Genomic DNA, 16,438 nt, shown 5'->3' with positions numbered 1-16,438 from the left:
TCGTTGTGACATCGGATGAAGGAAGAATAGGAATTCGTTATGACGCAAAAAGCGAATGGAAAGACGCGGGGTCATGTGACCGCGTGACGGCTGAACGCGTTATTTTTTTCTTCTCAGATTCTTGAATTCATAAGTATACAAAACTTAAATATATCTATATATTTATACAATCGTAATCATACAGACATCTTCATCGCAATAGTCTTGTGAGGATCGTATCCCTTAACCACAAAATCCTCCGCCTGCCATCCGTCAATACTGCCGCCCTTCTCCTGCTTGATCTCCAGTTCAGGGAAATCGCGCGGCTCGCGCTCCAACTGCGTCTGGAGTGCATCGACATGGTCAACATACACATGCGCATCGCCCATAACATGCGTCAGACTGCCGGGCACAAGGTCACACACGTGCGCAATCATGTGTGTCAACAACGCATAGCTTGCGATATTGAATGGCACGCCGAGACCCATGTCGCACGATCGTTGGTATAACTGGCAATGAAGATGGCCTTTTGGTTTCTCTCCTTCTTCCCGACTCTTCTCATCATTCGCAGTACCACCGCTACTACTTCTCGGGTATGAAACATAAAACTGAGCAAACATATGACACGGCGGCAGAACCATCTGCGGAATATCCCTTGGATTCCACGCACTCAGAATCAACCTCCGATCAAACGGGTTTGTGCGCAACTTGTGAATAATATGCGCCAACTGATCGACTCCCTGCCCCGCATAATCGGTTTGCGCATCGACATACTCGGCGCCAAAGTGCCGCCACTGGAACCCGTACACGGGTCCTAGGTCGCCAACGGCCCGGTGCGTTAAGCCTAGGTTATCGAGGAACTCGCGCGAGCCATTGCCGTCCCAGATCTTGACGCCGGCTTCGCTGAGTGTTAGTGACGAGGTTTCGCCCTTAATGAACCAGAGTAACTCGGCGATGATGGCGCGGAGGAAGACGCGCTTGGTGGTGAGGAGCGGGAGGATAAGTCGTCCGTCTTGTTTGTCGTGGAGGGAGAATTTTAATGGTCGTGGTGCGAATACTGAGTATGTGCCGGTTCCGGTGCTGCAATCCAAATCAGCTTTTCTCTCTCGCTCTTTTTTTTTATGTAGACAACGCGTCGGTTCGCGACTTACCGGTCTGGGCGGTGTTCGCCGTGATCGAGAATCTCGCGCACAAGATCGAGGTACTGGTATTCCTCGTGTGGTGGAGAAGCAGCTGATGCTGTTCTAGTTGCCATGTTGGCAGAACTTGTGATTTCTGTAGCTGTCATTATTCTCGCGATTGATGATGACTTGTATCAGAAATATATTGACTACGCGGGTTGAATTCAATTTGCGAGTCGCGACGCCCCACTCAGATATTTACCCGTATGCGGCAGGCGGTCTACCCAGGATTTACTGGCTATCAATATGAAATGAATGAATGGCATCATCTAGAGCTGCAGCGTGGTAATAACATTGGATATTTTACTGAGCAGCATTGCAGATGCTGCAGCCTGGCCAACACTCAGTTCTTCTAAGAATATCCCGGGTTGCTCATTTGACTCCATGACTCCCAGAATAGGCGTCTACTATGTAGGGGCTCCGGTGTATGGACTAGTCAGGGGTAATAAATGCACCCCTATCACCCTATCCCCGGCCATGATATTGAACGCACGGAGTATGGAGATTGGAGAGGCGATCATCAATAGCGCGAGAATTAGTCCCAAAGCCAACTCAGACAAGGCGAAACCATTGACAATCCATGAACGCTGAACACTGAGCATTAACAATGACCAAATTTCTGGTCAAGCCCATCCATAGTCTACCAAGACTGGGCTCTCCCGGATCCTCTGATTTAGTTTGAGTGACTATTGCGTCACTGCATGCGTCCAATCTCGGCGCCTAAGCCTTGCCTTAAAAGACTGCTAGCCTCAACCGTTACGTCGCCGTGGTGGCTGAGTCTATACTCCGTTGGTGTCGGAAACACGCATGTCTTACCTGCGACGGCACGTTGTTTCAGAGCGAAACTAGGGCAGTGGACTTTCCAACCAACTCGAACCGATTGGTTAGGAGTCGTTCGTGTCGTGTTCGAGGTATTTTTAACTTTTTTTCCCCCCCAGGTACGAGCTTCTTTCAGCCTGATCAGGGTTTTACTCTCCATTGTTAACAATAGTAGCTTCTTAAAAGGCTCAAGGTCAAAGCAATCCATAATCTAAAAGTAAAACATGTCATGTCCCAAACGTATGTACAAGAAGGTATCAGTCTTTTGTTTCCAAAATCAATTGCTAAATGGAAGTACAACATATCAACCGCCATCCTAATTGCGTAGTCCGTCTGATGTAGAGGAGTCGGCATCTATGTTATGCTAACTGTTGGAAAAGAACATATAGAAACAAAAAATAGTAGTATATATCCGAATATGTAATGAAGAAAATAGATAACAACAACATCACAAGCTCAGAAAACAGGCACCCCAAAGCTTAACCGCTGTAGTTAAGAGTAGCGGTCAAGGCAATAGAACCAGGGGAGACGTTACCGCCAATGCCACCGACATCGGTCAGGTCTTGGGTGTAAGCGTTGGAAACGGTGCCGAGACCAGTGGTGATGGAGGAAGTCTGGCCGTCACCAGTGATCTTCAGACCAGGGTAGTCAGTGATGCCGGCAATCTGAGCTTCAATGGCAGAGACATCAAAGCCACTCCAGCCATCGTTGATAGTGGTACCAAAGCCGAATTCACCCCAGAAGCCGAGGATAATGCCACTAGCAGAGTTGCGAGGGACATCAGAGCTGGAAGGAGCAGTGACGAAAGCACCCTGGGTGTCGACGTCGAGGGCAACGTAGGCGGAGCTACCGGCAGAGATGGTGACAGTCAAGGGGAAGACAGTGTCGAAGAAGCCAGCAAGAGAGCCAGATTCAGTGCAGCTGTTCCAGAAGTAGGCCTTGTAATCCTCGGAGAGGTTGGATCCGTCCAAGGTGATGGTGTAGTTGTAGCTGTCGAGCTCGTCCTTGGAGATCTCAATGATGTTGGAACCGTAGGGAATACCGACGTTTCCGCAGTAGGTGACTCCAGTGCCGGAGGGAGAGGTGACACCACCGAAGCCGGAGGCGGTGGAAGAAGCGGTGCTGGTGGTAGTAGCGGTGGCAGAGGAGCTCACTTTGACATCGTCGACGTTCTTGACGTTGGCAACAGTAGCCTCAGTGGTGGCAGCAGCAGCGGCGGCCTCGGTGGCAGAGGAGGCAGCGACAGCAGCAGCCTCAGTCGGGCCAGCGTAGGTGTTTTGCCAGGAGACAGTCTGGCCGTCGATAACAGCAGTCACCCAGGTGCCAACGCCGCGTTCGTGGTGCTGGTGGCGGCGTTCATGGCCATGAAGACGGGCAACGGCACTGCCGGCAGTGAGGGCCGTCAACAAGACGAGGGAGTTCTTGACCTGCATTGCGATGTGCTTATTGTGTGCGTGTGCGTGTGCGCGGTGGAGGATTCAGAGAGCTGGCGAGTTGCTGGAGCAATGGAAATTTAAAGAGCGTGGGTCGCTTGGACAAGGAGTGGCAGCGAGCAAATGCTCAGAGAAGTGTGAAAGGCGGAAGAATGAAGGTGCAGCAAAGGCAAAAAGGGAAGCGAAGGGAAGGAGGCGAGCGGGAGTCAGGAGGGTTTTAAAACGGGAAGGAGCCACTGGGGCAGTCAGAGATTTTAGTGCAGATTAGTTCGGTTTACTTTTGTTTAGGGAAGGAAGGGGCGCCCCGCCAAGCCTGCAGATGGGCTTCATTTCCCGCGCCGCAGCCTGAGCCAGGCACCGCCCGATGATTGGCCGGCATGCAGCTGCCGCAGCGCAGTGGGGACCCGACGGCGCGCTGCTATTGGCTGCAAGCTCGACTGCGTCCCCTAGGGCGGGTCTGGCGGACTGAACCCTCAGGCTGCCTCTTTCGGCATCGGCTACGTGTGCAGAGCGCCCTTGATTGGCTGTCATCTGCTGTTCCTGAGTCTAGACTCGCCTAGCGCCGTCTGCACACCTGGCCAGAGCTCATTGGGCCGGACAAATTGGAAAGTGACTGGCCTGCTGTGTAATGGCCTACGCGGGCTCTCATTCCATGGCTGCTCATTGCCGTTCAATTATTGTCATTGATCATCGATTATGATTCCCGTCGGTTGCAGTTTTATATTGTTCTGAGGAACCCACGTCCGCGAGGCAATTCAACTCGGTCGCTAATGCCGTCGCCTGACGTGATTTTTGCCATAGTAACACCATCCACCATGCATTATCCATTGTCTAACAATGACCGGCTCAATTCTCTCTGAGTTTCAGTGTGACTACACTGTACAGTGTAGGATAGAAGACTTAACAATTAATCAAACCCAACCCGCCAAGAAAAAAATTCTGTTCATGATCCATTGATCTCTACAACGAGGACCAGAAATTGGGAAATCATTGTTCTCAAATCCGTTTGTTGACCTACGACGGTACGGCGTACATTGAAATTTCTGTCGTCCAAGTCCAACGCACACCCAAGTACCAGCGTACGTCGTAGTGCGAATCCACAGTCGCCACATGGCAATGGTTATGCCTGACGGAACCCTCATTCCTGTGACTCGTGAGTGTGGGCATTGGACAATCCGATGCTATCCACCGCACGATGGCAATTGACGGAATTTTGACCCTCACCACCGTCACACCCACGTGGTCTGCTTTATTAATGATGGCGTGCTCGTGGATTTATATCTCATTTATCATAGTTCTTGAGTCTTTTGCATCGATGTCAACGCAAGATGCTTGCGGGTCTGACAGGCTCTGGCCAGCGTACACAGCTGATATCTCTGACTCCCTCCTATGGTTGGTGGCAATGTCGACTGACTTTACCTAGGTACTTGAGGTGAATCCGGCGTAAGCATTAATTAATCTCTTGATTTTATTGGCAAGCAAGGATTACGCTGCACGCAGTCATTCTCATAAATCCAGAAAACAGTATGACATGAAATGTGTCACAAATCTGACTCGGGGCATATTTATCCTTGGACCTGCATCGCCGTACCTGAATCTGATCGGCGGATGCCGCGTCACACCAACGCACCCAACACGCAGCAGAGCCCAACTTCTTCACAGAAAAAGAAAAGAAAATTTTTTTTCACCTCATTACAATCAGATTGTTGACAAATTTGACAAATTACCATGCTCGGAAAGTCGCAAGCTGATTACCGTATGCGTTATTGTCAAATGGTTCGCCCCGAACCGAACCAGGGACCGTAACAGCGGGATGGATGGTTCAGAGGTCAGGTGATGTTTGCCCCAGGCGCATGACCTAGCTTCGATATCGCGACTTATGACCATGTCTTATTCGATTATCTGTTCCAGATGCTTTGAACTGCGATAGAATCTGTATACAGAGTACAATGTATAGAAATCAAACTCCAGTTCTGGAAGGATCCGCGCGAAAGTCGCAGGGCGATAAGGAGTGCGCTCTTCAGAATATCTCGAACAGGATAGATATCCATCTTTAAGCCGCTGTTATTCTGGCGTAGAGAGCTAGAATGCGGACTACGACACAGTGAAGGAACTTGATAGCCTGAGTCGTGAGTCTTGACTCTTGATAGCGAGATAAGATTGCGTGCCAAAAGCGGCTAGCGCTAGATCGCCCCACCTGCAGCCGCCACTCGCTGGAATTTGATGAGCTTGTTTCGACTCTAGCCAAGTCTATCTAACAAGCGTGCAGAATGAACACCAACTTACCACCAACAGAGAATACCAGATTCACTTGACGACAGAGTATTCATCCATGGCACGGTCTGCCATCGTGCAAGAGTACGACACTCCGCCCACCACCCGCTCCGTCACCTTCAGTCTCGACCAGAAAACCAACCACGAGCGACTGCACAACGGCATCACGCGCCCGCAGGGCTACACGGTGTCATGGCACGCCAACCCAGCCGTTGAAGCCCACCACTTCGGACAGTCACACCCGATGAAGCCATGGCGCCTCGTGCTGACCAAAGAACTTGTGCTCGCCTACGGAATGCACCATGCCATGGACCTCTACCTGTCGCGGGCGGCGACATTTGAAGAAATGGCCGATTTCCACACGGAAGATTACCTCGATTTCCTGCGCCAGGTGATCCCCGCCGATATGGAGGCTGCCGAGCAATCGGAGCGCATGGCGAAATACAACTTTGGAGATGACTGCCCCATCTTCGATGGCCTGTACAACTACTGCTCGCTATACTCGGGCGGCACGGTCGATGCGGCGCGCAAACTCGTCAATAACCAGGCCGATATTGCCATCAACTGGTCTGGCGGACTGCACCACGCGAAAAAGACTGAAGCCAGCGGGTTCTGCTATGTGAATGACGTTGTCTTGGGCATTTTGCAGCTTCTGCGATTCCATCCTCGCGTCATGTATATCGATATCGACGTGCACCATGGCGATGGCGTGGAGCAAGCATTTTGGTCGACCGATCGCGTGTTGACGGTTTCCTTCCACAAGTTCGACCGAGACAACTTCTTTCCTGGCACGGGCTCGCTCGATAGCACGGGTCCTTCCCACCCATCAAACCCGGGCGCACACCATGCGCTCAACGTGCCTCTCAACGACGGCATTGAGGACGGCGACTACCTCCAACTCTTCAAGGATATCATTGGTTCGTGCGTCGAAACCTACCAACCGGGCGCAATCGTGCTGCAGTGCGGCGCCGACAGTCTCGGTTGCGATCGCCTCGGCTGCTTCAGCCTCAATGTCACGGGCCACGGCTCCTGCGTCGCATACGTGAAAACGCTCGGTCTCCCGCTTCTCGTCGTCGGCGGCGGCGGCTACACCCCTCGCAATGTCTCCCGCGCCTGGGCCCACGAAACATCCATCCTAATCGACGCGGCCGACAAAATCGACCCAAACATCCCTGAAACAGTAACATTCCGCAACCACTTCGGTCCCGACTACAGCCTTTTCCCGCCCCTGTCCGAAATGCGGAAAATCGAAAATAAGAATTCGAAACAGTACCTGGCTACCCTGGTGTCGACTATTCGTGAACAGTTACGGTATATGCAGGGTGCGCCCAGCGTGCAGATGAGTTTTATTCCGCCGGACATTTTGGGCTTTAGAGAGGATGTGGAAAAGGAAATTGAGGAAGAGAAGGATTTGATGGATGAGGAGAGGGAGGAGCGCGAGCATAGTTTGTTATCGTCTGGTGGTGGTGGTAGTAGGCGGAGGGATCTTGAGAGGGGTCTCGGGACGAGGGGAGAGTTGTCTACTTGATATATAATTCCTGGGATGAAACGAGACAAAGAGAAAAAATAAAATAAAATGGGGGATTATGGCGCTATATTGTGGTTGGCGTTTTCATTCATCTGGGTGGTCTTTATATGTCATATTCTCTGTATATTACCTCAATCAACTAACATAAACTAAATCAGATAAGAATTAACAACACTATCTTTTAAAACTATAAGAAAGAAATTCATAAACCAACTAAAATAATCTCAGGGAATCTCATTTCTTCTCCTCCGCATCCACAAATACATCTACATCATGCGTCGTCGAATCTACCCTCTGAACGGGATGTATACCCTGTCCTGGTCGTGAGCCCAGCGAACTATCATCACTTAGTAAATCGTACGATGCTCCGGCCGCGGGTTTCGCGGCTATTGCGTCGTTGTTGTTGCTTTTGTCGTCGTCAAAGTCGATTAGATCATTACTACTGCTGCCGTGAGGTTGTTGTGGTTGAGGTTTTGTGGATGGTTGGTGGCCCGGCGGAATTTGTAGGGATGTTGATGTCTTTTGGCCTGGGAGGATGGGTGCAATGGCGAGGATTTGTTTGTGGGCTTTTTCGATGTTTTTGGTGTCGCTTTTTTTTTTATCTCCCGTTAGAGAAACGAAAATCAATAATTAAAAAAAAAAAAAAGAAAGTGAGGGAGAAAGAGAGAGGATAGGGGGAATTACACTTCAGCATTAATGATCCAGTCGAGATCTTCCTCGCCCTCTTCTGACCCTCCCGGCCCGCCGCGGACAGCACGGAAGAGTCGCGGTCGCCATTCGACATTCTCTTCGGCTCGTTTGGCAGCTTCTTCGCGCTGCTGGTCTTCGATTTTGGTCTTTTCGCTTGTCGCTGCTTCGTGATTTCGGGCGTTTAGTCCTTGCACTGTGCTGTGCCATAGTTTCTGAGACTCGCGTTCGGATTGCTCCTCGAGAGGGCGTGTGAGAGGGACAGTGTGTTTGGCGTGACTCGCATCGAATAGGAGTTCCTTTTTGCCTGTCTGGGAGATGGTCAGCTTGAAGATATCTCTTCTGAGAAGGGAGAGGCAACCCACGACATGGTTCTTCAAATACATCTCGCCATTCCACAGACCCGAAATCTCATAGTAGACTTCGCCCGTTTGATCGTTTTTGATTGTTCCGGCAATGGCATTGTATGTACCGGAGAAGTAGCCCTTAGTCTTGAATTCGACGTCGCACACTAGGTGGTTCTCTGGACATTTGATGAAGCTGTGGTCTCCGAGCTCGTATTTCATCTTGCCGAAAAGAATGCCGCGCGCATACATGTTGGGTTGCGTCAGAATGCTGTTTCTTTCAGTCAATATTTCGTTTCCTAAAAGAAGAAACTGGGTTATAGCATACTATCTTTCCCCCTTGACGGGATCCTTGCCACGGTTCAAGAACCGCAGAACCGCAGTGCCCTCCATGAGACTGGCTGCCGAGTTGCCGAGAAACTTACTGCGCGGCTTGAGCGTGCCGTCTATCCTGATGTGATGCTCGGGCGCCATGAAGAAGTAGCTGGATTTTGGCGGATGGTGGGACGTCTGTTCCGAGATGTAGTAGCCGCGAGTGCCGTCTTTATAGTCCCAGTAGCAAGTAAAGGTCTCTCCGAGGATAGGGTTGAGCGGTTTCTTCACTCCTCTACAAAATGAATTTAAATTAGTACCTATTCATGCTTTCGGTTAAGGTGAAGATTTCGTACGGAGGTTTGATATGCCAGCCGCTCAGGTAGAATTTGACCACGGACACGAATCGTTCTAATGGATCGTCGTGTTCGGGCATGGGTAGTAGTGTTTCCGGATGCGCCATGAAGCTGTATCGAAGGAAAACAGATTAGCACACGTAGTACTCATTATTTCTCTCGTCCTACGCACTTTGTAATTCTTTCCAGCATCGATCGCGGCTCGAGAATGAACGTTGGGAGCGTGACGCGGCTCAAGTCAGCTCCGGGGCGAAGCTGAGATATGATATGGGACAGGACTACAATGGTAGTAATTCATTGGAATTCAGCCTATGCTAGTGGTATTGGCTGTGTGTGCATCGAGAACCTACCATTGCCCTGATCCGGCTCGACGACGGTCTCGTCTTCGGCCTCGTCGCTGGAAGATTTGTTGCTGTTGCCTGTGTGAGCAGATCAGTGTCTGTCCCATTAAAAGTAGAATGCGCCGTTGGAGAAGAAAAGCGACGTCGCTTTTGCGGCGCGAGGAAGTGAAGAGGACGAGTGAGAGCGTGCTTACTCAAAGACGAGCGGTGGTGAGAGTGTAGCGGCATGGTGATCGATAGTGAGTCGACTCGCTGTAATGAATCTAGCGGCTTTGCTTTACGTGTTTTGAAAGGAGAAACCGAATGGAATACGTCCCAAGCATCAGTCCAACGAGTTGGTGCAGTGAGAGTGAGTCGGGCGCTCGATGACTCGGGGAATTTGAGTTGGCACTGCCCCTCCGAGAAAAAAAGTATCAATGAGTTCAGCAGTCCTGTGACGAGAGGCGAGAGGCCGGCAGTCCGCAGTCGCCGAGAGTGCTACCGAATGTTTGGTCTATTTATTTGATGTTTCAATGTGAAGTCTTGGTCTTGGTATATTTTTCAGGCGTCTGTGATTTTTTGGAGGTTTGTTGATGAACTTAATTAAGTTACGCGCTGGGTGGATGACTAAGGCAATGACGTTTGGGACACCGAAAAAGGGAAGCCTATGACGACTTGCTCTTCATCTCCAACTCTCACTCACTCACCCACTCACTCACTCGTTGGGCAGTCCAGACCGGCTGGAAATATTGTCAGGCAGCAGCAAGACTATACTTGTCTTCATGTCTTTCCCTTCCGGCTTTCCGAGCACCCCACGTGCCTGCTGCCATCCCGCCTCGTTGGGCGTTACAGAGAGAACATGCATGCTCGTCACACTTGAATCCTCTATCCGGACGCGGTTCTATACCTCTATCTAATCCAAAGCAATACTAACTAAGCAAACCTAACAAATCTAAGGAGCCGCCCCTCGAGAAACCTTCTCAACCAAAGGAACATCCCCGTTCGTGATGTCCCTGATAAACTCCGGGTCCGGCTGGTGCAGCATAACATGGAAATGCTCAATGGCATGAACAGACTTAAGGGCCTTCCAATTCTTGAACCAGACAATCTATAGCAAAGCACGAGGAAAATCACACAAAAAACCAGAAGTTTAGCAATCACAAACGACCGTATCACCGGAGGGAAGAAAAGAGAGACTACTAACCTGATCGGAAGCGATACGAGAGCGGAATTTTGTCTCGACATAATCATCGATCTTCTTCCACATTGTCTCGGTCAAAAGGCCCGTAGACGGATCCTCGTCTAGGTCGAATTTGGTCCAGACGACGAGATGGACGATGTCTTTCTCGAGGCCGTAGGGCCAGTCATTGAGCAGGATTTTCAGGTCATCTTTTTAGGCAAGCTTTCTATCAGCAAAAGAACACACACACACACACACACACACACACAGAGTTCAATAGTAATAGGGCATACCGTCATATTCAAACGCTTCGCCTCGCGGCTTCAGATCCTCCTTGTCCCAATGGAGCCTTTGAGTAAGCACAAAATCCATCACGGAGCCGTATTTCTGTTTGATGTGAAACATGGATTCCAGATACTTCCTCAGATCAGAGGGGAAGCGTTGGAAACGTCCAATGTCATTCGACTCTGACCATGTTAGCCCCCTCTTTGTGCAAAGAGGGATGTATAACGTAGTTATAACTAGTATAAGGATTACTCACTGACCAACTCCCTAACCCTCTCCCAGCCAATCCATTGATACTCCGAGTCCGGCGTCGCCAGAATTGCAATGTTCTTGTCTGACAATCCCTGGAGAAACTCGGGACATGACGAGGGCCATTGCTCGCGCGGCACGTTGACTAGCCAGTATGGCAACGGCTCTTCGGCGCCGCCATGTACTTGTCCCGGCAACGGGGCGCCGACAGCGGGCAAGACTGGGCCAGCGGCGGTGGTGGTGGTAGTAGTAGTAGTAGTAGTAGTAGTAGTAGTAGTAGTAGTAGTAGTAGAAGTATTTGAGAGCTGTTTGTCGAGGGCTGCGAATGCTTCGGCGGACATCTTGTGGTGTGTTTGTAGAGGTGTATATGTGGAAAACTGGGCCAGGGATGGAGTTGGTAGATACGTAGTGATACTAAGAATAGCCAGCCGCTCGATCTGGTGGGGCTGTAGATGTCACCATCTGAACTACTATTATCAGATGCAAGATAGACTGAGGAATGTGTGGCGAGAAAATAAATAGATAACCCTTCTAGTCCACCACTCAATGCCGCCTACATCGTGGGATTCAATATACAGACAGACAGCTAGCTAGGTACGAACTCTCGCAATCTCCGGCCCATCACTCCTCACAACCTCGACGCCAAACTCCCCAAACTCCTTCATTGCCTGCTGCCAGCCCATCCCCGGATCCACCGACTTGACCGCATCCTCGACCACCCAAGTCTTAAACCCAGCTCTCGCAGCATCCACCGCCGTATACTTGACGCAGTAATCGCCCGCAATCCCCACCACAAACACATCCGTGACATGTCTTTCCTTCAGGACAGCAGTGACGTCCACATCAACCGACTTCCGGGCCAGGGAAGGATCCATGTTGCCAAACGCATCGCTGAAAACGGAATACATCTCAACGCCGGGGTGCATGCCCTTTTTAGCTAGGAGGTCGATTTTGCCGCTGCTTCCCTCGCTTGAAGCTGGCGCCAGTATTTCGGGGATGATTGCCGCGCCATTGGTGGATGCGACGCAGTGCGTGGGCCAGAGCCGTTGCTCTTTGGTTTCGTGCTCCTTGCCGCCTGCCGGGTTGTGCATTTGTATGTATGATTCGAAGGGCTTGTTGTTTGGCGCGGGATGGTTGGAGGCGAATGAGATGTGGTCCGCCGGGTGCCAGTCTTGGGTAGCGATGCGAATTGCAAAGTTGGGGAGATCGAGGAGGGAGTTTATAATGGGCGCGATTGTGCGGCCACCTTCTACTGCAAGAGAGCCGTTCTAGAGGAACTTTAGCACATGTTGAAAAAACAGTGTTATGTACTCTTGAGTGTGTCTTAGGTGCATACCGGCGGGCAAAAGTCCTCTTGCATGTCCACCACGATCAGCGCGGGGACAAAGGCGTTTTCATCTTGTGAGGCCATATTATATAATTTATATATATATATAAATATATATAAAATTGTTTTGTTGACGGACTAGCAAGGCAGGGAGGAGAAATTGAGGGGAAAGTCAAGAGTCTATCGATAACCGCGATAAGGGAAAGCTTAGAGCTATAAGCACACGTGATTAAGACATGGTTTACAAAACGTACTTCTGATCACTATAATTAAACTATATTAGACGACGATGCTAGATGATCTTTAAAACCATGACAACGTCCACAGCGCCGGTAAATGGGGATATTTCTCCTGCCATGCACCAAGAATCTCCGGTACTTTCTCATCGAAGCTTTGCCTCGCCTCCCCAGCACCTTGATCCCAGGAGGCAGGATCATTACTCAACCGGCGCTCTTCGTTAGCTACCGTATTCAGACTATCGGCCAAGTCACGTATAGCCTTGCCTCCCAATAAAGCCTCTTCATGATTGTCACGGATATCAATATTGATCACATGCACCGGCCGATTTAAGGGAGAACCCCTGTTGAGTAAATCGTCAACAACAGCGTCCCAGCATCGCTCTTCGCAGGTGATGATGACATCTACAACACCTGCTTCAGTGCCCAAGCTTCCCTTATCCCCCTTGGCGATATGATCCAGACGCGGTTGGCCTGGAACCCAGTGCTGGAACTTCTCTGGGCCCCATTTCAGATTCCTGTTTCGGTCCAGCATGTTCAGAATGCCATTATTGCGGTAGAGCCGCTGGTCCTTGGTGTAGAGATCCTCGTACATCTGATTGTACGATGTGGAGTCGAAGTTGAAAACGTTGGGCTGCGTGATTGAGGGTCCCGGTAGACGCACTAGCGAGCCGGTTCCAAACGAAATCACTGGATACGAACCCGACGAAAGCTGGTAGTGTGCTTCCATTGATCTGTTGTTGTTCGATGCACATACGGTGCAGAATTTGAGTTTGTAGGATGTCTCTCCATCTGATGATGATGACGATCCGTCGCGCTGCTGCTGCTGTTGTTCTATGGAGTGTACGGCCTCCGTGGGGGTCAAAACCTCTGGAGTAGGCGTCACCGCCGTCTCGATCTGAGAATTCGCGGCCATTTTTGGGGGGGGGATATCTTTATTCTGCGGCGTGACTGGATATTATTCAAGGAGGTCTGAAGGGGTTAAAACTGGCACTCGCAGAGCCCTGAGCTCTTGGAAGGATACTGTTAGCGACCTTCCAAAAGACAGACAGTACATGAACACAAAGGAGATGAATGATAAAATTGATCAGTTAAGTAGTTGTTTGCGTATTATAAAAAGCTATCAGCATTGCAAAAGCTAAGACAGCTCCAATAATTGAGTTCATCAGACGGAACAAAAAAAGAGAAAACAAAGAAATCCGACAGCTGCTTACCTTGCAAGATCTTTGCATTTCTCACACCATGCTTCAAGCTGGGGTTGCCGCGCACAGTGGGCGTCGATGTGCTGGCAAGGCTTGACTGTTGGTTGTTGTTGGTTGTTATTGTTGCGAGGAAGAAAAAACAAAATATGTGGGAGCGAGCCGTTCCTGTTTGGGACGTCACGTGATCCGTCTCTCCAAGAATGGCACTCTTCGAGTCTTCGAAGTTTTATTTAGTTTTCGATAGAAACTAATATTAATTTTGATTGTTTACATATGAAGCATTCATGTTGATACGTGCACAGAGTTCATTTTGGTTCATCATTACAATTCGGCCTTTAACTTGGCCGTTCTTCACTAAGCCCTAGAATTATCTTCGAGAGGACAAGGCTAGATAGAGGTAAATGGCACTTACCTAGGTAAAGAAATGAGAATAGAGAGGACCTACCAAGTAGTCAGTTACTATGCACCACGTCGTTGAGTCCAGACTGTCTGTATATATAAAGACTGGCTGTTGCGCGGCTCTTCCCCGGATTGCCGAGGCTCACTCGGTGCCGAACGTGAACAATACCTTGGACGTGGGTTGGATCAGAACGACAGTCTCAAATGAACAATTGACTCGCCATGGAACCATCCAGCGCCACCAAAGGCTTCTTCCAAACGAAGCCCTCTATCCCGCCTCAGTATCTCGAAGACCGGGCTCTGCAGCGCATCATTTCTCTACATCTCCCCTCTCCAACTCCGCCATCGATATCAGAAGATCTGCTACGTTTCTCACGCCTGGTCCTTTCCAAGGCTATTCTGGCATCCGTCGCTGATGCCGAGAGACACACTCCATTTCTGAAACCTCTCACCTCTTTCGGGGCCGAGAACAGAGTTGACCCCTTAGTGACTAGTGAGGGATGGCGAAAACTACAGGAAACAGGTATCCAAGAGGGCATTGTAGCTCTTGCATACGAGACAGAAACGCAGTGCAATCCGCGCGTGCACCAGTTCATCAAATACCATATCTGGAGCGGGAGCTCGGCTATCGTCACTTGCCCTAGTGCGATGACTGATGGCGCTGCAAAACTGTTGGGGAAGCATTTACATGATCAGAGCAATGGAGCAATATTCGCCGATGCTCGACGCAGGCTGGTCAGTCGGGAGAAGGGCTTTGCATGGACAAGCGGGCAGTGGATGACGGAGCGCAAGGGTGGAAGCGATGTCCGAGGCACCGAGACCATTGCAATCAAACTGGAGACCATAGACGAAACCGATGGCTTGGATGCGGACGGCCAGCAGCTCGGTCCCTGGAAAATTGATGGCTACAAGTGGTTCTCATCCGCAACTGATGCGAACATGACCATTCTTCTAGCCAAGACGGGGGAAGATGGTCAAATCAGCGCGTTTTATGCGCCATTGAGAAGACGAGTTGCAAAACAAGCCAAAGAAGATGATGTCTCGGATGATGGTGGCTACAAAACCGAGCTCAATGGCATACGCATTCAACGGCTCAAAAGCAAACTCGGAACCAAGGGTCTACCCACAGCCGAGCTCGAGCTGAAGGGAATGCGCGGCTACCTCATTGGCAAAGAGGGCCAAGGAGTCAAGGAAATAGCACACATTCTGAGTATCACGCGGATGCAAAATATCGTTTCTTCAGTTGGTCTCTGGGGTCGCGGTCTTGCAGTCAGTCGGGCTTTTGCCTGCGTGCGAAGTGCTGGAGGAAAGCTGCTATGCGATATTCCAGCACACGTACGGGGATTGGCGCAGGAGCATGTCAAGTATACCGCGCACATGCATCTGTGTTATTTTATCGCTGCCCTGCTTGGTCGTTCGGAAGGCTTCTCATCCGACAACGACAGCTCAACTGCAGCCGCAGCTGTCTCAATACTCCCTACAGACATCACCCAAGTCCACGCCCTCTACCGTCTGCTCACACCAGTAGCCAAAGCCCAAACGGCGCTTTCGTCCATCAGCGGTCTGCGGGCTTGCATGGAGAGTCTCGGCGGCGTTGGATATCTAGAAAACGACGACGACCCAGAGCTAAACATCGCAAGACTATACCGAGACGCCAACGTGCTGGCAATCTGGGAGGGGACCACGGACATTATGGCGGACGATTTTGTGCGAGCTGTAAAGGGGAAGGGAAAGCAAGGCGACGTCCTACTAAACACTTTGGAGTCATGGCTCAAATCATCCTTCGAGATGGGCAACAAAGCCGGTTTCGCGGATGAATGCCGTAGATTGGGCGCGTTGGCGGACAGGCTTCTTCAAGACCTTCGGGTGAAAGATAGGGAGGAACTGGCTTGGAGAGGTAGAGATTATCTTCGTGATGTGGATTTGCTGGTTTGTGCATGTTTGTTGGTTTGCGATGCGGCGAGGGACGCGGACCCGGTTGCCAGAGAAGTTGCATTGAAATGGATTCATGGTGCGTCTAATGCTTCTCGGAGCTGGAGAGAGGATGTTGTCTGGGATCGAAGAATTGTGTTTGGTAAGGAGGAGTTGGTGTCTTCCAAGTTATGATTCCATTTCTCTTGCCTTACGTCGTTGACTATAGCAACATGTACATATTCTAATATGTCACCATTCAAGTAAATCGACAGACAAAGTCAATAAAATCTGAGGATTACAAGAACTTCTAAAGCCAGCAATCAATCTGTCATCCTCAGTGATGTTCAATTTGTTCAATCAACATGTGAAAAGGGTATCTCTAAAACAAACCATGAAAAACAATGGAGAAAGAA

At 50.2% G+C, this 16,438-nt stretch overlaps 7 protein-coding genes across 7 annotated transcripts, besides 2 other annotated features; 2 read left to right on the top strand and 5 right to left on the bottom strand.

Moving 5' to 3' along the window:
* Positions 1-176: 176 nt before the first annotated feature.
* On the bottom strand, positions 177-1,234 carry UA08_00096 (Thymidylate synthase; the record flags this gene model as incomplete). Its single annotated transcript, XM_020260834.1, has 2 exons — positions 177-1,059; positions 1,131-1,234. 2 exons carry the CDS (start codon positions 1,232-1,234, stop codon positions 177-179), a joined length of 987 nt encoding a protein of 328 aa, XP_020124775.1.
* Positions 1,235-2,458: 1,224 nt separating this feature from the next.
* Positions 2,459-3,412, bottom strand: UA08_00095 (hypothetical protein; the record flags this gene model as incomplete). The annotated part of the gene is made up of 1 exon (XM_020260823.1): positions 2,459-3,412. The coding sequence occupies one exon, from the start codon at positions 3,410-3,412 to the stop codon at positions 2,459-2,461; it is 954 nt and encodes a 317-aa protein (XP_020124778.1).
* Positions 3,052-3,232: a repeat region (Identified by RepeatMasker using a combination of RepBase library and repeat library created with RepeatScout).
* Positions 3,413-5,744: 2,332 nt separating the features above from the next.
* Positions 5,745-7,214, top strand: UA08_00094 (putative histone deacetylase HOS2; the record flags this gene model as incomplete). Its single annotated transcript, XM_020260812.1, has 1 exon — positions 5,745-7,214. One exon carries the CDS (start codon positions 5,745-5,747, stop codon positions 7,212-7,214), a length of 1,470 nt encoding a protein of 489 aa, XP_020124777.1.
* Positions 7,215-7,894: 680 nt separating this feature from the next.
* UA08_00093 (hypothetical protein) lies at positions 7,895-9,482 on the bottom strand (the record flags this gene model as incomplete). The annotated part of the gene is made up of 6 exons (XM_020260801.1): positions 7,895-8,516; positions 8,671-8,787; positions 8,878-9,024; positions 9,086-9,191; positions 9,264-9,332; positions 9,449-9,482. The coding sequence occupies 6 exons, from the start codon at positions 9,480-9,482 to the stop codon at positions 7,895-7,897; spliced, it is 1,095 nt and encodes a 364-aa protein (XP_020124780.1).
* Positions 9,483-10,185: 703 nt separating this feature from the next.
* Positions 10,186-12,358, bottom strand: UA08_00092 (hypothetical protein; the record flags this gene model as incomplete). The annotated part of the gene is made up of 6 exons (XM_020260790.1): positions 10,186-10,341; positions 10,438-10,622; positions 10,707-10,880; positions 10,955-11,393; positions 11,550-12,215; positions 12,284-12,358. 6 exons carry the CDS (start codon positions 12,356-12,358, stop codon positions 10,186-10,188), a joined length of 1,695 nt encoding a protein of 564 aa, XP_020124779.1.
* Positions 11,182-11,244: a repeat region (Identified by RepeatMasker using a combination of RepBase library and repeat library created with RepeatScout).
* Positions 12,359-12,577: 219 nt separating the features above from the next.
* On the bottom strand, positions 12,578-13,426 carry UA08_00091 (RNA polymerase 2 subunit A C-terminal domain phosphatase ssu72; the record flags this gene model as incomplete). The annotated part of the gene is made up of 1 exon (XM_020260779.1): positions 12,578-13,426. The coding sequence occupies one exon, from the start codon at positions 13,424-13,426 to the stop codon at positions 12,578-12,580; it is 849 nt and encodes a 282-aa protein (XP_020124782.1).
* Positions 13,427-14,333: 907 nt separating this feature from the next.
* UA08_00090 (hypothetical protein) lies at positions 14,334-16,217 on the top strand (the record flags this gene model as incomplete). The annotated part of the gene is made up of 1 exon (XM_020260768.1): positions 14,334-16,217. One exon carries the CDS (start codon positions 14,334-14,336, stop codon positions 16,215-16,217), a length of 1,884 nt encoding a protein of 627 aa, XP_020124781.1.
* Between the last annotated feature and the right edge of the window lie 221 nt (positions 16,218-16,438).

This window comes from Talaromyces atroroseus, assembly GCF_001907595.1.
Source record: "Talaromyces atroroseus strain IBT 11181 chromosome Unknown scaffold_0, whole genome shotgun sequence".
In the NCBI taxonomy this organism is placed as follows: domain Eukaryota; kingdom Fungi; phylum Ascomycota; class Eurotiomycetes; order Eurotiales; family Trichocomaceae; genus Talaromyces; species Talaromyces atroroseus.
This window is presented reverse-complemented; position numbering and strand designations above follow the sequence as displayed.